This window comes from Aquarana catesbeiana, linkage group LG05 (genome assembly GCF_042186555.1).
Source record: "Aquarana catesbeiana isolate 2022-GZ linkage group LG05, ASM4218655v1, whole genome shotgun sequence".
Lineage (NCBI taxonomy): Eukaryota > Metazoa > Chordata > Amphibia > Anura > Ranidae > Aquarana > Aquarana catesbeiana.
In genome coordinates this window covers 33,431,425-33,456,134 of record NC_133328.1, presented here as the reverse complement: position 1 = coordinate 33,456,134, position 24,710 = coordinate 33,431,425, and the positions used below count along the sequence as shown (strand labels likewise).

General features: G+C 42.5%; 1 protein-coding gene across 4 annotated transcripts in view; it reads right to left on the bottom strand.

Annotated features, from left to right (window-relative positions):
* Positions 1 to 24,710, bottom strand: part of SGCE (sarcoglycan epsilon) — a 96,019-nt gene that overhangs the window by 1,955 nt on the left and 69,354 nt on the right. For 2 of the 4 annotated variants that reach the window (XM_073629583.1, XM_073629586.1), the window contains 5 exons: positions 22,927 to 23,138; positions 10,244 to 10,270; positions 6,942 to 7,130; positions 2,855 to 2,898; positions 1,934 to 1,968 (listed from right to left, as the gene is read on the bottom strand). In XM_073629583.1, the coding sequence (XP_073485684.1) occupies positions 1,934 to 1,968; positions 2,855 to 2,898; positions 6,942 to 7,130; positions 10,244 to 10,270; positions 22,927 to 23,138 (507 nt within the window). The remainder of the gene's footprint in view (positions 1 to 1,933; positions 1,969 to 2,854; positions 2,899 to 6,941; positions 7,131 to 10,243; positions 10,271 to 22,926; positions 23,139 to 24,710) is intronic. The other 2 variants (XM_073629585.1, XM_073629584.1) reach the window with 2 other exon arrangements.

Genomic DNA, 24,710 nt, shown 5'->3' with positions numbered 1-24,710 from the left:
TTGACTGTGTTGATGGGCCGGCTTTAGCAGTGATATCACTAACATTAAATGACAGATCCTCAGCCAGCTCCTAGTTGTACGCAAACCAGCCAGGTATCCTGTGTGACCTCACTAACCATATTTGGCCAATGATGCCGCTTACAATCACCGGGTGGCTTGTTGACATACAGCAGCTGGCCAGGGATCTTCTGTTTGCAATGGATGTAGCAACCGGGCAGCATCATTGGGAGTTGGGTCATTGTGAGTGATGAAGATCTACATTACTGTATGACATTAGTTTTACATTGGCATTGTTTATTTTTTTGGTATTTATTTTATTAAAAATAAAGGACTTTTTCCCTGTGTGAGTCGTCTTATTTACTTTTTACAGTGCATCTTGGGAATAAGCAACAGAGGGTACTATGTACCCTATACTCCTTCCCCTAAGGGGTGGGGGACAGATATTTGGGCACCCCCTTATTCTAAAGTGGGTCTACGATCCTACTTTGTTCTGCACTATGCCTAGATAAGAGTCTGGTATGAATTGTATGGGGAACCCCCCCATATTGTTTCTTTTTTGTTAAAAGGACAGTAAAAGAAATTTGAAAAATGGCATGGTGTCCCCCTAAAGTTTCATAAAGATTCTTATCCAGGTATGCAACCTGGGTGGCCAGGATAGGTTGGGGGCAGCAAGTGTGCAGGGTACCTTGCTGGGAAAAGCCTCACCCCAACAACCCGTTTCCCAAAAGGAATGTAGTGGTTTGTGAGGCTTATTGGTATCTGGATGCTCCTGTTAGAATAAGGGTGCCCCAAGACATCCGGCCCCCCACCCTAGATGAATGCATGCAGGGTACATAGTAGTACCCCTTGTTAATCATTTACAAAAAAAAATTGTAAAAAATAGATAAAAACACCCACAATGTGAAAAGTCCTTTATTACAAATGAAAAAAAAAATAATGTCACTCAATGTAAATCCAATGCCAATAACATGGTATATCGATGATCCGCTGCCCACCAATGTTGAGCTGTCACACTACCGTTGCAAAATGACAGAGCCCTGGCTGGCTGCTACTTTATATATAAACAAACCAGCCAGGGATCCTGGATGATGTCTTTGACCAAATATGGATCTGTCTTTTTGGCACAGCCGTGCTACAGCAGCAAAATGACAGACTTCCAGCTGATGATTGCTTAAAAACATTATCCGAGTGAACTGGACAAATATGGCCACTTGGAGTTTCCATCAGTAAGTAGCCCATGTGAGAGGGTGTAAACACATTTTAGTCATTAAAATACATTTCTTTAAGGGCTCATTTACATTTGCTTCGCCTTCAACACACAATAAAGCGCCTACTGCTTCACCATGCCTTTTTGATGTGTTTTTGATGCTTCTGTGATGCTTCTGTGGTGCTTTTTTGAAGCTTATATAAAGCTTAGCAGATGCCCTCTGTGTGTGTTGATATCTCATACCTGCAATTTCTCCAAAACAAAGTGAAGCTAAAGCTGAAGCCTCGCAAAAGCTGCAGGTGCTTCAGGCAAGCTTTGCCATAGACTTCTATGGAGGCTTTGATTATGCTTTGAAGCACCACTAAAGCGACATGGGGTATCATTTTTGAAGCAAAAGCCAAAGCAAAGCAAACACAAGGTGTAAACAGGACTGTAAGCTAACCATTTTATTTAGTGACAGGAGGTTTGACTGGCATTCAGAGTGCTTTAACATAGCCTGTCCGAAGCCTTGTTTTGAAGCAAGTGTAAATGAGCCCTAAGCGTTTCACATACTGTAAGCTCATACTGTAATGTCATTGATAAAGCCCAAGTAATTGTACAGTGATCAATAACAGTAGCAATAGAGCTATAAGATGGATATTCCATGTGAAATATCAATTAAATATCAATATAAAAAGATATAAAATATCAATTAAAAAAAAACAGTTGACTGTTGGTTATACTTACTTCGAACCTCTGAAATGTTGCCATGCGGAATTCTCCTTTGGATTCGGAAAGCAGTAATGAAGAGGAAGATAAATATGAAATTCCCCGTTCTGCTTCCACATGCAGTTCTTACACATATTTGTTTTTTTGTCAAACAAGATAAAGTTTTAAATGTAATTTAAAAGTCATCCCACTTCCTAAATGCAGGAGAGTCCATCCTCCTGACTTTTTCTTCTATTTGTTGGGGACAATTTGACAATCACAGCTTTCAACATGTACCTCTATGGTCCCTGCAAATTTGACCTCCAGAGCCCCTGGATTTCCTTACTGCCAATTACACCAAAAACAGTGAAGAATCTTCTTTTCACCGACTTCTAGTATAAGTAGATGGATTCATTTATTTCTTCATTTCACACTGTCTTATTTTTTAATCTGCTTGTCCACCTCTATCAATCTGATCTTTTATAAACAAACTGAGAAAAATATCAAATATGGCACAAGTCATTTTTAAGGGGGCTACAGTGAGCACAGATGTGGAAGCATTGCTTTGTAAAGAGAATGTAATAGCAATGATCTCCAGCAGTCCCCGTTAATGTGTCTCCAATCTGTTACTGTCTAATAACGCATGTTCCCAGTCTCTGACTAGGTGCAGTTGCATGTCTGCAGTCTCTGCCAGCTTTTTGTAGCTTTACAGTCACTGAAGGTTATGTGTGGCCCTTCAGTGATGTCAGAGACTACACTAAAGGCCCCCTATTTTAAGTAAGTTCACCATTACTTGCGTACAGGGCGGGCAATACTTATGGGCTTGGGAGTTTCCTTATGTATCCTTCAATTGAAGCCTGAAGGAAGCAGTGTTTGCAAACACTGTGTACACCTATCTACGTCCAACCATAGCCTGTCACTAAATTAAACCATATACCCACAATGCTTTGCTCTACTGACCTGGATTGTGTTGCTGAGGTATTGCTGTCTGATGTGGTATTGTCCTAGGAAACACAATTAAACATTTGTCAGTTCATGGTGGAACCTTCTGCATGGCAAGCATTATTTTTTACTGGACACAAATTACACGAGAATCATTAAAGGCTAACTGTACTTTCAACGCATTTAAATCTCTTAACGGAGGCATAAGTACAAATCATGGGAAAAGGGCAACGTTTTGTTGTGGCTACCCTGGAGGCTCCCCTTCTTCACTGACATCTCTGTGGCACCCGGCATTCTGCACCCCAAATTAGAAAATCCTTAACTACTGGTGACCAGTGACCTATACTGTCGGCGGTCAATGCCCTGCTACAAGCCAACATCCATCAACCAAGGTCCCTCATCAGTGGCGTCCCCACGGGACAGTTCCTCTGCCTATTCACAGGAACTGTACCTGTGATGAGGACTATAGGGAAGAAGCTTTGATATATATTATGTACTGGAGGTTCTTAGAGAGAGGCTATCCCCACAGAGTCATTAGGAGAGCCAGGAAACGAGCATCAGGTTGTAGCAGGAGCGATCTGCTGTCTGTGTGTGATGTGCAATCTACCCTGTCCCCTATGGACCCAGTACAGGTCATTACCCAATACAGGACTCGGTGAGAGGAAGTGAGGTCCATCTTGAATAGACACTGGCATTTCCTGATCTGTTCCCTGTAATTGGTCACCATAGTGGACCCAAGACCCCTTATGGTCACAAAGCCAGAAATCTTAATGATGAGCTGGTCCAGTCGGAATTTATATTCAAGCAAAGAACTGGCTTACTGGGCTACCAAAAACAACTGGCGTGTTCCCATGTGGGCAATGCCAAATTTGCCCCTTTGTGGAGAAATCCGATGTGTTCACCAATGTGGACCGTTCTAAGACTTTTGAAATTAGGCAATTTATTAATTGCTGCACTACACACCTGAAAAACATGTTGTGTCCATGCTTCAAATTTTATGTGGGAAAAACTAAGCATCAGCTGAGGGCCCGCATTGGCAAACACATCAAAAGTATTAAGCATCAGGATGGCAAAAAGCCACTAGCACAGCAATTTGCCACAGTACTCAGGGGAAGGCCAGTTGGATTAAGAGTTAAGGATATTTATTCTCTGAATGTATCCTCTCACAGAGGGGAATTCAATACCATCCTTCTCCGTAAGGACAAAATATGGATCTTTAATCTATGTACACTAGCCCCAAGGGGTCTAAATTCAGAGTTGAATTTACAAGTTTTCGTTGGCCCTTGAATCAGGTGGCAGAAGTATCAACTGTAGCCCTGCTGGGAGGCCTCTGAAGTATTCACCAATCCAGTGAGAGTCTGAGTCCGGGTGCTTTAAATAGTACATAATTATCTATTTATGGCGTAATATGTCACCTTAAATATAGATGTACTCACACACTTGATCTATCATTGTTTTCTTATAGTTTTGATGCTAGTCTGTCAAGTTAAAGAGACCTCTGCTGGTGACACTTGGTTGGTGCAAGCAGTGAGGCTTTTTAAGCCTGGATTACATGTCCCGCCTCGTCCTGAAGAAGCACACGATTGGGGGAGGGCGAAATGTGTTAATGGCACAACCGGCTGTCACCACTCTGTGTCCATCTAACCACTGAGCTACCTCTATCACAATGCAATATGTCAGAAACCGGATGTTGACTATAAGCCCAAAAAGGTGGTTGGCATTAGGAAGCTGCCACCTTCACTCTGCATCAATCCTGTACTGTTTGGGAGGAGCATATCCATTAGGACCACAAAATTTAATATAATGGATAAGAGAAACTTTGTTGGAGTGCCATGTGTGAGAACTGCAGGATGATATATGTCCATCCATGGAACTGAGTGTCTATTTACCCTGCCGCTGCCCTCCTCCTTCATTCTGCTTTTGCAACTAATATGCTTGGCTCTTTCCCTCTGTGCTGGTTAACTTTACCTCTGCTAGTGCTTACCCTGCTATATGCTTATACATGCTGCTAGTGTGGTATCAAGACTTGCTGCCATAGTTTTGTTCTCCAGCTGATGGACACACATGTATAAGAAGGGGCTCTCAAGACTGGTTGTCAGTGGTTCCCAGGGTGCACACTGTGGATGGACTTTGGCACAAGTTTACACATGGTAAGTTTTTTCCTTTTTCCTATTGGTCACTACTTTTTGGGTACTCCTGTTAATCGAATGATTGTCAATAGGTCTCCTTCCATTGGTGGTAAGTGGAGAGCCCCCTTATGTTGGTTGTCACGTAAGAAGGGATATTGTTCACTAGTAGAGAGGGGCAGTGATGATCAGTGATCTGCTCCAACACTGAAATAATTGTTAGTGTCAGTTGACTATTACCTCTAGAGATAGCCAGATCAACCGGCACACAGAAGGAAAGAAGCTAAGATCCTGCTGCCAGTATTTGGGCTCCACTTAGTAACTTCAGAGCTATACTGGCTTGGAAAGTACATTCACTCAAGTAATCAAATCCAATTCACAAAGTAATTAAATTCTTTATAAACCAGGGGTCCAGACAGGCTGCATTTTTTGCTATTGTGGATTGTTGGGCAGATGGAAATGGCTGCAGTAAATTTGCCACCCCCTTCCCCTGCCCCCCAAAAAAACCCTACTGCAAATTTATATGCTATGGTGGTAGTTGTGCAGTAGGGCGGTAGTAGGGATACCAAACGTTTAAATATAAACTCTGTGCTGTGAGATCTGTCTATACAGGCCAAAATCATCAGTGTATTGTCTACCTTTAACTTGTCTGCATTTGCCCATACCAAGAATACAATATAAAGCAGCGTTTCTCAACCTTTTTCCTGAGAGGAACTCCTAAAACTATTTTCGGATCTTGGGAAACCCTTTTAAAAACCAATTCATCAAGGTCAATGGAAATAATTACCCTCAAATTGGTGGTCAGTTGGAAGTTGGCTTTGCCAAATGGCATTGGTTTCAGGACTTTGTAGGCACCATCACACGAGAAGTCAATCAGCCACAGCTCATAGAAACCTCTAGAGGAACCCTAGAGCCCCAGGGAACCCTGATTGAGAATGAATGATATAGAGATACACAAGTGTGCAGACCAGAACTGAGAACAACACGGACGGCTGCAGAGCTACCTCTAAACTTGCAATTTACTTGACACAGCTGACTGGCTGAAAATTACATGGACCAGAACATAGACATTTAGCTAAAATGATGTAGATGCCACCTTCTTCTAACAATCTGAACTGTTTCTCCAGTGATTAATTGTGCAGTACATCAGTAGTGTATTTAGGTTTTGTGCTGCCCTAGGCCTGACTAAACTCGTGCACCCCCTAATTAAATATGACCCATCCCTTGCTGTTTAAGACCCGCCCTGAAATTTTCGAGTGGGGACACTAGTTCTGAGGGCCTGGGGTGGGGAGCAATGGATTCCCTTAATTTGCATAGATTTCCTCTCACTTCCTGTTTGGCTATGGGGCAGGAAGTGAAGGGAAATCTCTGCAATGGGACAGGGATGGTAAAAAATAAATATAACCCTCCCTTACTCTATCCAAAATAAAAAAAAAAGTGTTGCCTATAGTCCTACTTTTAATTTTATGGAGAGGACTAAGAAGATATAACCATGCCAATGGTGCAGCAGAAAACATAGCACAGTGAGGAAGGTTTGTGGTCCAGGATGAGAGGACAGTCAAAATTAGAATTCCATCCGCCCTGCATACCAGAAGCAGTGCGGCCGCTTTATGGGGGTGCTAGACTAATTTGCCTCTCAGCCCAGTCCGCCCCATAAGACTGGTGCTACACTAACAGTGTAGCGCAAGCTGGCAGGGACTCTTTCCCTGCTGCCCCCCTGCAAAGTGCTGCCCTAGGCCTGGGCCTTGTCGGCCTAGGCCAGGATACAGCATTGCAGTACATTACAAAAATTATAATTTTATGGTTTCTTGCTCTGCCATCACAATAATCTAGAGCAAATATCTTCCTTGTTCCTGGTCTCTAGTTGGTCTCTATGATGACAGCTCTAAGAACAACAGAAACTACATTTTTTTATGTGGAGAACATGGGTGGAGTGGACTAAGGACTTTCCAGCTCCTAAGCCAACAATTAATACTCACTGCTGTGTTTGCATTAGTGGCATGTTGGTATTATCGTAGGTGTCTGTGTGAAGCGGTGGCACCATTTCGCCAGTCACCGGGTGGAAAACTGGAAGTGTGGACAAAGGCCAGGCAATCTCCCTGTTCTTGGACATGTCACGAAGTTCTTTGGATGATTTCTGGATAGCGCTGTGGTGAACAAGCTGAATACTGGAATAAAACAGAAAGGTATAATATTACATGTTGTTCATTTTACTCATATCCCATTGTCTGAGATATTTTACTGCACTGTTGTAAAGCAGAAAGATATTAGAAGGTTTCATTACTTCAATACACAAACTATAAGCAAAGTTGTCAGCAAAAATAATTTATGAAAGTGTTGGAAGAAAGTACATTGTGGTTGCTTATAGTACACCATGGAAAACAGAGAAGGTACAGTTCTTTTTCAGAATTTTGGTAGATAAGGACCTAAAATATTGGACAACACTATCCAATTTGTTAGTTCAGTTTTGCATGGCTACCAAAAAGTTGACAAGTTCTTAGCTATCTCTGGGACACCCTTAGCAAGTTTTCCCCAGAATACTCTGCTAGCTCATTGCAGCCATTAAAACCCAAGTGACAGTATCAAACTGCTCAATGGATTTTCCCTACTATAGAATAGATAAATGAGGACTCCAACCATGGGAGAGATAAAGCCTTGTAGAATCGGGTAAATATGCTTGTCTTTACGTTTGGGTTTGCTGAACCTTTGGGAAATCGAACTTGGGCAGATTTGTTCATTACTAGAGGCAAATCTCAATAAAGTCTATTGAGCGTAGGGGGGTCTTGTTAAATTCCAGCCATGTCTAGGGCTAAAAGGCAAATTACTTTGACTTTTTTAGGGCTAATAGGCAAAAGGTATGAGAAGCTGGGCACTACCATGGGAGACATGCATGGATGCAAACAAAAAATTTTAAATACCATACATTTTCATGCAGCTTCGAGGCAATATTATAAATACACAAATCGTTTAAATAAGACACTTGGTGGGGGTGCCTTAAAACTGTATGTTCATAACAGTATGATTCTCACAGACAGTCTCAGTGATAACGTACACTGATATTTGGTTGTGGACCCCAATCTGATTCATTGCAATTAAAAAAAAAAGAGGCTATTTTCAGGTAGGTTTAGCAGCTACACATGCTTTTTGATAAGGTGGTAATAGGACCCCATTGGCCAGTAGTCTGCTGTGGCTGTCCATTTTCTCGCCGTTTCAAAACTGTCACACCCCTGGTTTAATTTCTATCATGCTTGAATTAAGAATTACAAAACCACAGAGGATAAAGCAGTGTAAAATTGGCCAGCAGCAGGACAGATTTAATCAGGGATAAAAGGCCTAACCGGGGTATGCCTAACTTTTATGATTTAAGTTAAATAAAAACCAATAAAAGAAAACACCAAAATGCCACCCTGAAACAAAAGTCAATTTTTTAATGGGATGCCTTATTTGCCAAAATAACTAGCAATTAGAATTCACGTTTTATAACTGATCCAAATCTCTCCTAACCCTAACCTATGCAATTTATCTGTTTGTATCTTTTCCTATAGCAGCTTCCAATACACTGACACTACAACTTCTCTGTGCCCCATTTTTATACTGAGGGGACTGCCTTATCCAAAAGTCCCCTCTCTAAGCTTGCTGGACATACCTCAAAGGTCCTGCAATGCATTACAGTTTCCAAAACATTCTCCTGGGTGAATCTGCACATAAATTCACCAGAACCATAAACCCTAAACCCTGCAGGATTTGCCTCAACTCATAATAGCAGCAAACCCAAAACTTATCCCTACTTGACTAAGCTTTGGAGAGCCATAAGATCCCAATGGAAAAAAGAATAAAATTACAGGTTGTCTTTTCAAAAACTTCAAAATAATATCTATGGGCAGGTTTGACTTTTAAGTCCTAGTCACGTCAAATAAGACTGCAACAGGCAACCTAAGAAATGCCATCTGTCTAAAAGACTAAAATGTTCACAATGTATATTGATGAAACTGTGCATTATCTACAGTCATTGGCTCATTTGTCTGTGGGAAAGCTGGGGGCTACATGATGTCCTTACTTAGCTTCTCTGAGAATGAACTGATTACTACTGAGGGTATTATATATATATATATACAGTATATAACCTATATACACTTTCAGAAATCCATGACATAGGAACTTTATGTGTAGGGGTGGGGTGGCTGATAGAAAAGGCAGGTCAGGACCCGACATAGCCCTCAGCTAAAAGTTTCTGAACTTAATGATCTAAATCAAATTCAACAAAATACTCTCCCACCACCATAGTGGAATGCTTATTGACCATGTTTTTAGCTGGAACATCCTTCAAATACATCTAGGTTTCAGACTTCAAAAAACACCAACACTTTGCCCTCTTTTCAAACCACAGGGGTCTTCAATAGGTGACCTTTAAGATGAAAATATTAGGTATGGAATTTCTGCTTAAGGGGTATGTTTACTGAAAACATATTTCAGGTTTGGTTAAATGTGGTAGGATGAATCATCCAAGGGTTTTATTTACTGCATTTCTTGGCAGTAACATACAATGGTGTATGGGGTTGGGGTGCATTTATTGTGAGTGACATATTGTGAGGTGTTTTAGGTGCGCTTCATTTTTCTATCTTTCTAATCCATGTTAGAAAATCTACTCCAGGATAACCATCTCAGTACAGCTTTCTCCCAACCCTCATCTGCACAAGCCCTGATGGAGGGGGATTGGTAACCCCTTTTAAACCATACTGTACACCTGCCACTCTCTTCTTTCTATCAAATGCACTTAAATCTCTTGGGGACACTGGCGATGTGATCTGTTTCTGGTGATCATGCCAGGTAGATCTGAGGACCCAAGGACAGAGGTCTAACAACTATAGAGACCCCAGAGATATAAAAGGCTAATGGGTTATACAAATACCCAGCATCTACCTAAAACTTCCAAAGAATGAACACACACACACAAAATCCCTGAATAGATGTTTTTTGATTTGCCAGAGTTTATTGCAGATATTTTTGCAGGCCCTAATACCAGCTGTTCTGCCTTTAGAAGAACTAGACGTAACCTCAAATAAGCAGCTTCTCTGGTACACCGCATACATGGATACAAATATCATAGTCTGTTCACCAACACACCTAGTAAACCTAAACAACTACAAGCAGCGTTCACCAAAATAATCCATGAGTGAATGCCAAGGTGGAGCATGAAACACATGGGTGAGGCATGGCAAGCTACAGTGAGGTGGGTGGTGAAGATTAGGTGACAACAAGGCAACATAGAGAAGACACTTACTCTGGTGTTTGCATGTTTCTCTTTTCCCTAGAAACGAAACAAAATTTATGAATTAAATAATAGCATTGATATTTGGAGCACTTTAGCTACAGATGAGTGATGAGTTCTAGATGAGCCATAAATGCTAATGTAGGTACTGAAGAGAAACAGTTACTTACATCAGTATTTGTTAAGATGGTGGAGAAGATGCTTAGATGTTCTACGTGTGATCAAGAGCATCCATCCTATGAGTGAAATACTTCAAACAGCCATGTGGTTACTCACTAATGGGACCCTCTTTGGTTAAAACTTTCTAACATAAATAATGTAAGCTTAAGGTAAATCAAATATTTGACTATCCAAACCATTGAATTATGGTCATGAGGAACAATGAAGACACTGGGCCTCCTATGTAACCCTAGGAAACTTGTGGTGCTGCTCCAGACAAACATCTTTCAACTTCGGTGACTCCTACCTAAGGGTGCAGGCTGCTAAGAAGCCAATTCCTCAGCTCTGTAGCATTCACTGGAAAGGAAGAAACACCACGGCACATCAACCCGGTCCAAAAGGTGAATTAACAAGACGGCTTCAGGCTAACTCCACCAGGGGGTGTGACCTGGGTGGAGTCAGGCTGAAGCTGTCTTATTGGTTCACCTTTTGGCTTGGGTTGGCGTGTGGTGGTGTTGCTTCCTTTCTTCCTTTCCTTTCCATTGGGCTTCATATTTCAAAGTAATCAGCTGGATTTCAGACATGACCAAAGTTTGTAAAAGTTCAAAAGTTGTGGCTTGGCCAAACTTTTTTAAAAATTGAAAACCTCCAAAGTTCTGATTTCCAAACTAAAAGTCCCACTGAATTTGATGGTATTCAAATTGAGCTCTAAAAAGCTCTGCTTTAGAATATGATGGGGCCAAAAAAACAGCCATTTACTTTAAAATTTCTACAAAAAGTCCTAACATACAAGGGTGTCACTGGAGGTCAATCTAAGGGTGCTTAGATAAAAGCAGATGCAGATGTAAGGCAGAAACAGCCTTTGCAGCAAATTTTGATTTCTTTCTCCCAGATGCCTTTTGAAAATTGTAACCACCACAAAATATCAGTGACTTTTGGATTTGGCCATCTGAATTCACTAAATTCAATTGGAATTCAACATCATTTGAAATTCTGGATAAAATCTAATTACAGCTCTCATTTTTTTTAATTGGGAGCAAGAAAATATCTAATTAGTTGCCTTTCTTGGACCTTTTGGCCTGTTTCCTAAAAATGTAAAGCATGCTGGCAATGAAGCTTTACTTAAACAGGGTAGACAGCCAAACTATATTAGAAGCTATTGGCAGACACAGAGGAAACCTCTACATTTGGTTTGACAGAGGCTAGTTTTGACTAGTTACCGGGTGTCTAGAAGGCCATACTTCTACTCCTTAAACTAAACTGAACTGGACATCTTAGACAAAAACCGTCGAAGGAAACCATTTTTTTTTTTTTTAAAAAAGGAAACTTCAGCATCTATGTTAACCAATTTCAATGAAACTTATTTTGTTTAGGGTTTACACTAGAGCTTTCTTAGCCCCTCATTTTAGCTACCTCCAAAACAAGTTATGATTCCAGGACTTGCTGGAAAAGCCAAGATGCCATGGAAATTTTTTTTCTGGAATTTACCAAGATTCTTCTAAATATTGGCAGACATGTTGCTCACTTGACTTCAGAATGTAACCTACAAAACTGAGATAATACAAAAGGATCAGTCCACCGAAAAAATGATCATTCAGTGTGGATGGGAAGCTTGACTATACACCGCTTCCTATACCTCTTAGGGATACCATCGGTGAGACCTCTGCAGCTTCCAAGTTCCCTCCACTAACAATGGTAGCTCCACGGGGTCTTGTTCACCCAGTGATGGTGGAGTAAAGCTAAGAAGTGTGTTTGGTGGATCTCATGTCTGGAGTCATTTTGAGATATAAGAGGCCACAAGCTGAGTCATTCCACTGGATATTCTCCATAACTGGAATATCAATTTTGGGTGAATTTTTCCTTTAGGAATAGCAAGGACATCAGATCTGGATCACCATAGAGCAAATAATAATGAGTCACAAGGCAGATTTCTAGGAATGACTGAAAAATGGAGATGCAAAGACAGAACACATGTCAAAGACAAACACAAACATGGAGATTAATGTCTGGCTGAAATAAACTTCATGAAAGAATGGAATCCAGAATGCACAGATGGCTTTTGTTATGTTACTTGCTGCTTTTTTCCCCATTTCATCTACATAATTAAACTTATTTTGCCTTCTTAAAAGACAGATTAAAAAAAAAAAAACATATTAAATGTAAATATTTACAGTGCTTCAAATCAGGAAGGTGGCAACGTGTCAATTATTGGCATAAACTTTTGATATTTGCATAATACAATACATTTGATCATCTGAAAACATACCAGTATAGTACTGCATTAAAAAAAAACAACAGAAAATCTCATGTTTTTGTTCTGATAACATTTTTCAAAATTAAGTTATGAGTGGTCCTAGACAGGAAATTATAGTTCCTGTCCTAGTCATTGCAAAGTGATGTCATGCCTATGGGAGCTCCTGACTCTGCTAGTGGCCACTGCTGGGGGAACCAGGAATAAGGTGGGAGAATATTTAACTTGTTCCTTTGAAAAGCCCACACTGGTCTCCGGCTCTGTCCCACCATACTCGCCATTAAGCCACTTTATATCACCAAAAGTTTGTGGACACCTGATAACCATGAATGTGAACTTGTTAGACATCTCATTCCAAAATCATTGGCATTGATATGGGATGGGTCCCTATTTAAGGCTATAATAATCTTCACTCTTTTGAAAAGGTTTTCAATAAGATTTTGGAGTGTGTCTGTGGGAATTTGTGCATATTCCCACAAGAACATTTGTAAGGTCAGGTCTCTCCACACGAAACTCATGAAACCATGCCCTTATGGAGCTGGCTCTGTGCACCTGCATGCAATATTTGAAGGATTGTCTACATTAGACATGAGTGATTTGTTGTGTTAGGAATTGAAATTCAGATGAAATTTTCGATATTCAGAAAATCAGATGTATCTGAATTTCTGAATCACAGTAGTGATCTCAACTAATCTGAAATAAATTATAAGAAAACTAATTATCCAAATTTGAAAATAAATTTGAATTTGCAAATGAATTTAAATTTGAATTTAAAAACAAATTTAATTTTGAAAATAAATGTAAACTCGAATTTGAAAATTAATTTAAATTCAGGTTTGAAAATTAATTCACATTCCAAATAAAATCATATTGCAATAAATACAGCAAGGTATAAAGGTGAAATAAGATGATGATCCCTACTAAGGCTGCTTTAAAAAAAATAGTATAGAATATAATAAAATAGCATGGAATATAATAAAACAGAATAGAAAAGATCATAATAGAAAATAAAGCAGAATAGAATCAAATAGAAAATAAAGGAAAATAATATTTTGTTTTGTTATAATTTATTTTGCATAAAATTCATTACTATTGTGATTCAGAAATTCAGATACATCCGATTTTCCAAATAACAAAAATTTTGTCTGAATTTTCGATTAGTAATGAAACAAATTGCACATGTCTAATGTGGACAACCCTCCAAATTATTGCATGCAAGTGCACAGAATTAAAAGAATATAATAGAATAGAAAAAAAGAGAAAAGAATAAAATAGAACAAATATAGCTATCTTCCAAAATTCTAATCGATTTTAAAATAACAAATAAAGGAAACAAATCCAAAAATATACAAAACTAATTCCGAAAACGAAACATTCCAACATAACAATATGATGAAATTAAATTATTAATTTAACAAACAAATTTGAAACAAGACAAATACAAAATTTTCTGTAGTCCACATCTCTAGTCAACATACTTTGACCACATAGTATATATCAGCCTTTGTCAACCAAGGTTCTGTGGAACCCTAGGGTTCCTCCAGAGTTTACTAGGGGTTCCTTGAGCAATGAGCAGCTTTTTCTTCTTAGATGAGTAACCACTGACACACATTGATCTTTTTAGCTATCTATAAGGGGGAATTCTTCCCAATGACCACAAATATAAGGCACATTCTACCTAATGACCTTAACACTAATGTACAGTGAGCTGTAGATATAGATTTATTAGTAAGGGTTTCCTGAGCCCGAATAGTTGTTTCAAGGGTTCCTCTGTGTTATAAAGGTTGAGAAAGTCTGGTGTATATGAAAACAACTGTTTTTGTACATGCAAAGCTTGGAGCCACCCCTCCCACATGCCAAGGTTTTCTACTGGCCGGTTAAGGCATATAAAGGACCAATAGCAAGGCCTGGGTAAGGGTCAAGCTCAGCTTTTAAAGGAAAAGTTGAGTTTGCATATAACTTCAGGCTTTCAAGTGTCAGGATCTACGCAGAATTTTCACAGAAATAAATTTCTGTGTTTTTTTCTCCGGGTGCTTAGTTTGAATGCCCGAAGTTTGTGAAAGGTTCACTGAAAAGTTGGTCATATGTGGAAAGACCCTTGGTAAGACTTGATATAGGTCAATCACAAGTGAACATACAATATTAACTTAGATAATGCAAGTATTTATTTGCAACTTTTTATGGTTTTATGGTCATTGTTTCTGAATGAACACTAAACAACATGCCAAGGTAAATCATTTAACATATATTGTTCTGCCTCCAGCAGGATATTAACTTGTTTTGCCTGCAATATCAGATTTGACCACAAGATGGAGCCAGTGGTAGATATACTGTTTTTGCAGACACTAGAAAATGTTCACCTTTATATCACAATTTGTAGAGGCTATAACGTTCGCGTAAACCAATCAATATACGCTGTATTGCTATTGCTATTGGGATATTGCTATATCTGTAGCAAAATTGGCCTAAATTTATGAAGAAATTAGATTTTTTACATTTTTTATTGGATATGTTTTATAGCAGAAAGTAAAAAAATATTTTTTTTTTATTCCAAAATTGTCAGTTTTGTTTTGGTTTACAGAGCAAAAAAATAAAAAAACACAGAGGTGATCAAGTACCTCCAAAAGAAAGCTCTATTTGTGGGAAAAAACAATATAAATTTCATTTATGTACAGCGTTGCGTGACCATGCAATTGTCAGTTAAAGTAACACAGTGCCGTATCGCAAAAAAAAAAATGGCCTGGTCAGGAAGGGGGTAAATCTTCTGGAGGGCAAGTGGTCAAATTAGGGTTGCATCAATATTAGTATTGGTGCCGTTATTAAGTATTTGTGCAAATTCTTCAATAGCGAAACCGATACCTTTGCGGTGTAATTTAATCCCATACAAAATGAATGGCCTAAAATCGCACTGTGATTTGGGAATGCGGCGCGATTTAAGTGGTAATATTAAGCTCTCAATTTGGGTGTGGCATCCAAACCATCTCCTATTGGGCACATCTTTTGTCCTGCCATCACAGAAAGTGAGGGGCAATGTCCTTAATGGGGTCACAGACCACAGTAACACAGAGATAACAGAAACATAGAATCGAAAAGTAATAAGGAAAAATGTTTTGCTGGAGTTGGGATTTACATTGATTCTAAAGGAATAAGCAGCACAAGAAGACAGTCAGCTGTGCTGCAGAATAAGGCTCTTGCTGATAGGAGAAAAGAGCAGAGTGGCAGATATAAGATCTCATCAGTCTGCTGTTTCTCCTCTACTGTCCAGCCATAGGTCCTGTGTCCTCTCCTCCTCGGCTTCGGCGGCAGGCAGCACGGCTCCTTTGTCCTCTCCTCCTCGGCTTCGGCAGCAGGCAGCGTGGCTCCTGTGTCCTCTCCTCCTCAGCTTTGGCGCCGGCAGCGCGGGGGGGGGGGGGTTGCGAGCAGCGGCTTCTATGTCCTCTCCTCCTCAGATTTGATGACAGGCAGTGCAGCTCCTGTAACTCCTCCTCCTCGACTTCAGCGGCGGGCAGCGCGGCTCCTGTGTCCTCTCCTCCTCGGCTTCGGCAGTGCGGCTCCTGTGTCTTCTCCTCCTCGGCTTCGGCAGTGTGGCTCCTGTATCCTCTCCTCCTCGGCTTCGGCAGTGCGGCTCCTGTGTCTTCTCCTCCTCGGCTTCGGCAGTGCGGCTCCTGTATCCTCTCCTCCTCGGCTTCGGCAGTGCGGCTCCTGTGTCTTCTCCTCCTCGGCTTCGGCAGTGCGGCTCCTGTGTCCTCTCCTCCTCAGCTTCAGCGGCTGGCAGTGCGGCTCCTGTGTCCTCTCCTCCTCGGCTTCAGCGGCCGTCAGTGCGGCTCCTGTGTCCTCTCCTCCTCTGCTTCGGCAGTGCGGCTCCTGTGTCTTCTCCTCCTCTGCTTCAGCAGTGCGGCTCCTGTGTCTTCTCCTCCTCAGCTTCAGCGGCCGGCAGTGCGGCTCCTGTGTCCTCTCCTCCTCTGCTTCGGCAGTGCGGCTCCTGTGTCTTCTCCTCCTCTGCTTCAGCACTGCGGCTCCTGTGTCTTCTCCTCTGCTTCGGCAGTGCGGCTCCTGTGTCTTCTCCTCCTCGGCTTCGGCAGTGCGGCTCCTGTGTCTTCTCCTCCTCGTTCGGTAGTGCGGCTCTTGTGTCCTCTCCTCCTCGGCTTCAGCGGCTGGCAGTGCGGCTCCTGTGTCCTCTCCTCCTCGGCTTCAGCGGCCAGCAGTGCGGCTCCTGTGTCCTCTCCTCCTCGGCTTCAGCGGCCGGCAGTGCGGCTCCTGTGTCTTCTCCTCCTCGGCTTCAGCGGCCGGCGGTGTGGCTCCTGTGTCCTCTTCTCCTCTGCTTCGGCAGTGCGCCTCCTGTGTCTACTCCTCCTCTGCTTCGGCAGTGCGGCTCCTGTGTCTTCTCCTCCTCTGCTTCGGCAGTGCGGCTCCTGTGTCTTCTCCTCCTCTGCTTCGGCAGTGCGGCTCCTGTGTCTTCTCCTCCTCTGCTTCGGCAGTGCGGCTCCTGTGTCTTCTCCTCCTCTGCTTCGGCAGTGCGGCTCCTGTGTCTTCTCTTCCTCAGCTTCGGCGGTGCGGCTCTTGTGTCCTCTCCTCCTCGGCTTCAGCGGCCGGCGGTGCGGCTCCTGTGTCCTCTCCTCCTCTGCTTCAGCGTCCGGCAGTGCGGCTCCTGTGTCCTCTCCTCCTCGGCTTCAGCGGCCGGCAGTGCGGCTCCTTTGTCTTCTCCTCCTCGGCTTCAGCGGCCGGCAGTGCGGCTCCTGTGCCCTCTTCTCCTCTGCTTTGGCAGTGCGGCTCCTGTGTCTTCTCCTCCTCTGCTTCAGCAGTGCGGCTCCTGTGTCTTCTCCTCCTCTGCTTCGGCAGTGCGGCTCCTGTGTCTTCTCCTCCTTGGCTTCGGCAGTGCGGCTCCTGTGTCCTCTCCTCCTCGGGCTTCAGCGGTCGGCAGTGCGGGTCCTGTGTCCTCTCCTCCTCTGCTTCAGCGGCCGGCAGTGCGGCTCCTGTGTCTTCTCCTCCTCAGCTTCAGTGGCCGACAGTGCAGCTCCTGTGTCCTCTTCTCCTCTGCTTCGGCAGTGCGGCTCCTGTGTCTTCTCCTCCTCTGCTTCAGCAGTGCAGCTCCTGTGTCTTCTCCTCCTCTGCTTCGGCAGTGCGGCTCCTGTGTCTTCTCCTCCTCGGCTTCGGCAGTGTGGCTCCTGTGTCTTCTCCTCCTCTGCTTCGGCAGTGCGGCTCCTGTGTCTTCTCCTCCTCGGCTTCGGCAGTGCGGCTCCTGTGCCTTCTCCTCCTCGGCTTCGGCAGTGCGGCTCCTGTGTCTTCTCCTCCTCGGCTTCGGCAGTGCGGCTCCTGTGTCTTCTCCTCCTCGGCTTCAGCAGCCGGCAGTACGGCTCCTGTGTCCTCTCCTCCTCTGCTTCAGCAGTGCGGCTCCTGTGTCTTCTCCTCCTCTGCTTCGGCAGTGGGGCTCCTGTGTCTTCTCCTCCTCGGCTTCGGCAGTGCGGCTCCTGTGTCTTCTCCTCCTCGGCTTCGGCAGTGCGGCTCCTGTGTCTTCTCCTCCTCGGATTCGGCAGTGCGGCTCCTGTGTCTTCTCCTCCTCGGCTTCAGCGGCCGGCAGTGCAGCTCCTGTGTCCTCTCCTCCTTGGCTTCGGCAGCGTGCAGCAGGCGGGTTGCGGGCAGTGGCTCCTGTGTCCTCTCCTCGGCTTCGGCAGCAGGCAGCATGGCTCCTGTGTCTCCTCCTCGGTGGCTTCCATCGTGCGGCTCCTCCCTTCTCCTCCTAGGCATCCAATAGGATCGCCTGTCCTTTCAGCCAATAGGGTGACGAGTCTCAAGATTGGCTTCCTGATTGGCCGAGAGGAGGATCAGTGTGGTGATAGCGAATATTCATTCGCTACTGTCACACAACTGGGTCCACCCTTTGTTGAAGCCTATTAGAGTCTATGGCTCTAATCATGTGCTTCAAAAAAACACTCCCCGTCATTGGAAAGAATGAATCCAGCTCCCTGTATGTAGATCAGGGGGCCAAACACATTTAGGTGGGGCCGCGCCCCTGCGCCCCTAGTGGACGGGCTGCCGCTGGTTTGCACTCCACAGCTCAAACACGCATGCCTTTCTCTGCAGCCTCAGCAGCACTGGAGAGTGAATGAATGGGAAGTGTTGTGCTAAGCGGCTTCCTATTCATTCACAAATTAAAGCATAGTAAACACAGTTTACTATGCTTCCGTTATGATTTAACACAGTGAGTGTGTTCCTTGCGTTAATTTAGGAAAGGAATTGGCCCCTTCCCCCACTCCTCATCCTGAAACATTCTCCGCAGCAGCCTGGGGCGAGGGGGGGTGGAGAGGAAAGGCGGGAAGCCAGCTGCAGTGTGGTGGGGGAACGCAACACAGTAGGGGAAATCGGCACCGCACAGAGCGATTAGGGTGTGCCCAGGCACATCTGGCACATCCCCTGCTCACGCCTATGGCTATAAGTGTTTCCTAACTGCAACAGACAAAAATTCTACCTTTTGTCCTGCTAGACAGGGCTGTACCATGTGGCAGAGCTGTGTAAATCTCAAGGCTGGATGGACAGAAACACATATCCTTTGGCAGGTAAATATATAGGTATTTCATCAGTGTATTCAGCTCTTTGCCTGGAATTCAGCTTTAAACTACTTTTTGATACTTTTGTATCTTTCTGATATTTTTGTACCAAAGACAAACTAGAACAGTAGAGAACAATTTTTGAGCTCCGAATTCAACTTCTGCCCAGGTAAGAACTCTTTATTCACTGTGTATAGTTGGATACACGGGTGGTTAGATAGCTGGATATTAGAGCTGAGCGATTAATCATTAAAGAATTGAGATCGCGATTCAACCCCCCTCACAATCTTAACCACTTCAGTCCTGGAAGAATTTACCCCCTTCCTGACCAGAGCGTTTTTTACGTTTCGGCACAGCGTCGCTTTAACTGACAATTGCGCGGTCCTGCGACGTGGCTCCCAAACAAAATTGACGTCCTTTTTACACACAAATAGAACTTTATTTTGGTGGTATTTGATCACCTCTGCGGTTTTTATTTTTTGCGCTATAAACAAAAAATAGCGTACATTTTGAAAAAAATGCATTATTTTTTACTTTTTGCTATAATAAATATCCCCAAAAAATAATTAAAAAAACTTTTTTTTTTCCCTCAGTTTAGGCCGATACGTATTGTTCTACATATTGTTGGTAAAAAAAAAAAAAATCCCAATAAGCGTTTATTGATTGGTTTGCGCAAAAGTTATAGCGTCTACAAAATAGGGGATAGTTTTATGCCATTTTTATTAATAATTTTTTTTTTTTACTAGTAATGGCGGCGATCAGCGATTTTTATGTGATTTTTTATGTGTGACTGCGACATTATGGCGGACACATCGGACATTTTTGACACATTTTTGGGACCATTGTCATTTATACAGCGATCAGTGCTATACAAATGCACCGATTCCTGTGTAAATGACATTGGCAGTGAAGGGGTTAACCACTAGGGAGCGGGGAGGGGTTAAGTCAGTACTAGGGTTTTCTAACTGTAGGGGGGATGGGCTAGCTGTGACATGTCACTGATCTCTGCTCCCAATCACAGGGAGCAGAGATCAGTGACACTTGTCACTAGGCAAAACAGGGAGATGCTTGTTTACATCAGCATCTCCCCGTTCTTCCTCTCCGTGAGGCGATCGCGGGTATCCCCGCGGCGATCGAGTTCGCAGGACCCGCGACCTGACTCACGGAGCTCCCGGCTGGCACGCACGCGCAATGGCATTTCAATGGGACTTACCTGTACGCTCATTTGCCCAGCCGTGCCATTCTGCCGACACACATCGGCGTGCGCCGGTCGGGAAGTGGTTAAAACAGCATTTCCTTGATTCAGTGCAGAGAGTTTTCTGCTCACAGCTGACAGCTGTCAAAAAAAACAAAACAGGCAGCCTGCCAAGTCTATCACAACACTCAGGTCCCAGAAGACAGCAGGGACCAGTCAGGACGCGTAGCCAAACTCGCGCATGCGCAGTAGAGAACCAGGCTTCACTTCCTGATTCCCTTACTGAAGATGCCGGCGCCTCCACCCCGGGAGCCGAGTGACAGGTAAGTGTCCTTATTTTTAAAGTCAGCATCTGCAGTATTTGTAGCTGTTGACTTTTTTTATTTTTATTTTTTTTTTGGCGGAACTCCGCTTTAAAGACCAAACCTTTTTCTGACACTTCTTGCACACACGTTAAAAATCAATATTTTTTTTGCTAGAAATTTACTTAGAACCCCCAATGTTTTTTAACAGAGACCCTAGAGAATAAAACGGCGGTTGTTGCAATATTTTATGTCACACCGTATTTGCGCAACGGTCTTTCAAATGCAATTTTTTGGGAAAAAATACATTTTAATGAATAAAAAAAGAACCAAAAAAAAAAAAACCACACAAACAGTAAAGTTAGCCCATTTTTTTGAATAATGTGAAAGATGAGGTTATGTCGCGAGAATCGTGATCTTTATTCTAAGCAAAAAAAAAAATCGCGATTCTCATTTTAGCCAGAATGGTGCCGCTTCACTGGATATATATAAACAGAAAGGAACCAATGGAGAGAAACCTTCAAAACACCCCCAACCTTCTAATGGCATATAAAACCCAACAGGAAATACTCACTTCCAGGTCCAATCCAAATACTGTACAGAGGAAGTTCTCACTTCTCCGTGTCAATTGGATATCACAAACCAAAAACATGGTTGGGGCATCATGAACAATGCCAGGTCTAGTGACAGTATAAGGCCTCATTTACACAGGAGGCTGAGGGGTGCTAAAAACAGGCAGCTGAGCCACAGTTTCACCCCCCCCTACCACCGAGCCGTAAGTTAAAGCGTTATTAAATACAAAAACAAACATTTATTATATAGCAGCTTACCAATTCTTAGATTCGATAGCTGCATTTGTTTTCTTTTTTAGCCTTTCTCTCTTCTATTTTCACCTGGTGATCTGGCCAGCAAGTCGTTTTTTTTTTTCAAAAGCACAAGCTCTCCATCAGAATTTATCAGTTTCCACGGATGAGACAAACCATTTAACACTGGCAGGGGTGCTTGAAATGATCAACTTTTACTTATTCGTGTAAAACTTTTATCCCAAAAAGGAAAAAGAACGGTTTGCTGTACCTGAGTATAAAGTGTGAGCTGAAGTTTGGCTTCAATTGTGTTATTGTAAATATATCTGCTAATACTTTTAACACTCCCCTCCCCCCAGACTGACAATGTTGCTGCCTGCTGTGCCTCCTGTGCTCCTTCATCCAGAGTGGGGGGCACTCTAATACAAGAGGTGCGTTACTGGCCAGATCACCAGGTGAAAACAGAGGGGGAAAGGCAACTAGAAAGAAAACTAATGCAGCCACCATATCTAATGATTAGTAAGCTGCAATATATTACATTTTTTGATTTGCCGAATGCCTAACTGGGAATGTATGTCATGATTTTTTTCACATTTTCCTTCATTTGCCTTATTGTTTTTTTCTGTAAAGTGTTCCAGTGGAATGGACAGCTGCCATAAAGGAAAAGTGCTCCAGCAGCTCTCCGTTCCTGTGTGAATACAGCCAAATACTTTCAAATGTCAAGTCATCGAATGTACTGAGAATTTTCGAGGCATATTGCATTATGGCCACCATTAGATACATTTATTTGCCAATTTCTGTAGCATTCTCTGGAAATGTTACATTGTATCTCTTGTTACAAAAACATATGTATTTCTTATCCTCCACAGTGCCATCTAGTGACCATAATGCAGTAGTTTCCTAATTGAGGCATTTCACGAAAATACTACATTATGGCCACCATTGGTTACATTTATCTACTTATTCCCTCTAGTGTTCTCTAAGATTGTCACATTGTATACAACAACGTATGTATTTCCTCTACTCCCCAGCTCCAATTGAGTGGCCACAATGAGGTATTTTACTATTGCACATGTTAAAAAAACATTCATTCAGAAGAGAAAATGACTTAAAGAACACTCCTTTTTTTTCCTAATTCGCACAGAATGAATGTACCAGCAGATTCACGGGACGATGGCTATGCAGATTTTTCTATAAATAGGCCCCTTATTATAGAAAAGAAGGCACAGGAAACATCGACCAATGGAAACACTATTTGCAATCATAAGTCTTGACGCAAAGCACGCCTGGTAAAATATTTCAATTTCAGGGGCCAACAATACAAATACAGCCCAGGTTTACATCGGGTCTCACCGGGTTTCTATTTAAAGCTCTAAACTTCGGCAACCTAAATAAAGTTGTTTGACTTTGAATGGATGAATAAAAACAGAGGTGACTCACATTCCTTCTCTCCGGCAGCACATGATGTACCCGAGTATGGCAAACATCACCAGAGCCACGGCAGAAGGCACAGCCAGGGTGATGAGGAAGTCTGCATAGAAATCTCGGGCCTTTAGGGACTCTGATGGCGGTTTATATTCCCCGACGTCCGGCAGGATCCCTTCTCCGCGCACAACTTCCTGCGTGATCACCACTTGTTTTGTTTTGTCCACCTGGAATGCAAAAAACATTAATCCATGTGCATTTCCCACAGGAGGAATACAGAATTCTAAAAATTAAAGCATTGGTCTCCCCTCTAACCAATGATGGGACACTATTCCTTCCCCTGATATCAATGATGGGGCACTATTATCAATGATGGGGCACTATATTCCTTCCCCTGACACCAATGACGGGGCACTATTCCTTCCTCTGATATCAATGATGGGGCACTATTCCTTCCCCTGATATCACTGATGGGGCACTATTATCAATGATGGGGCACTATATTCCTTCCCCTGACACCAATGACGGGGCACTATTTCTTCCTCTGATATCAATGATGGGGCACTATTCCTTCCTCTGATATCAATGATGGGGCACTATTCCTTTTCCGGACACCAATCAAGGGTCACTATTTCTTCCCCTGATACCAATGATGGTTAACTATACCTTCCAGTGACACCAATGATGGGTGACAAATCTTTCTTCTGACACCAATGATGGGTCACTATTCGTACTCCGGACACCAATGATGGATAACAGTTCCTTCCCCTGACACCAATGATGGGTGCTGATTCCTTCCCCTGACCCCAAAGACGGGTGACGGATAGTAAACTGGGCCTCTGTTTAGGAAGTGTGGAGACCCCTGGATTCAAGGAAATACTGTATATAATGTTTTAAAGGCAAGGTTTTAAATCTGTTTTTTTTTTAATTATTATTATAATATACAAATTTATTTACAAATAAAAATGTAATACATAACAAAGGATTCACAGAGCACTATGGGTTTTCTAAAGTAAGAGCCCGCAGAAGCCAACTGCTTTTAGGCACCCTGTGTCTAATTGAATCTATAAAGTGGTTGTAAAGGTAGAAGATTTTTTAGCTTAACAACTTCAGCCCCGGAAGGATTTACCCCCTTTCTGACCAGAGCACATTTTTGCGATATGACACTGCGTCGCTTTAACTGACAATTGTGCGGTCGTGCGACGTTGCACCCAAACAAAATTGACGTCCTTTTTTTCTCACAAATAGAGCTTTCTTTTGGTGGTATTTGATCACCTCAGCGTTTTTTTTTTTTTTTTTTTGCGCTATAAACAAAAAAAAAAAATTTTGAAAAAAAAGCAATATTTTTTACTTTTTGCTATAATAAATATCCCCCAAAAATATATAAAAAAAAACAAATTTCTTTCTCAGTTTAGGCTGATATGTATTCTTCCACATATTTTTGATAAAAAAAAAATCGCAATAAGCGTATATTGATTGGTTTGCGCAAAAGTTATAGTGTCTACAAAATAGAGGATAGATTTATGGCATTTTTATTATTAATTTTCTTTTATTAGTAATGGCGGTGATCTGCGATTTTTATCGTGACAGCGACATTATGGCGGACACATCGGACACTATTTTGGGACCATTGTAATTTATACAGTGATCAGTGTTATAAAAATGCAATGATTACTATGTAAATGACACTGGCAGCGAAGGAGTTAAACACTAGAGGGCGATCAAGGGGTTAAGTGTGTCCTAGGGAGTGATTCTAACTGTAGGGGGGATGGGCTACTACTCACATGACAGCGATCACT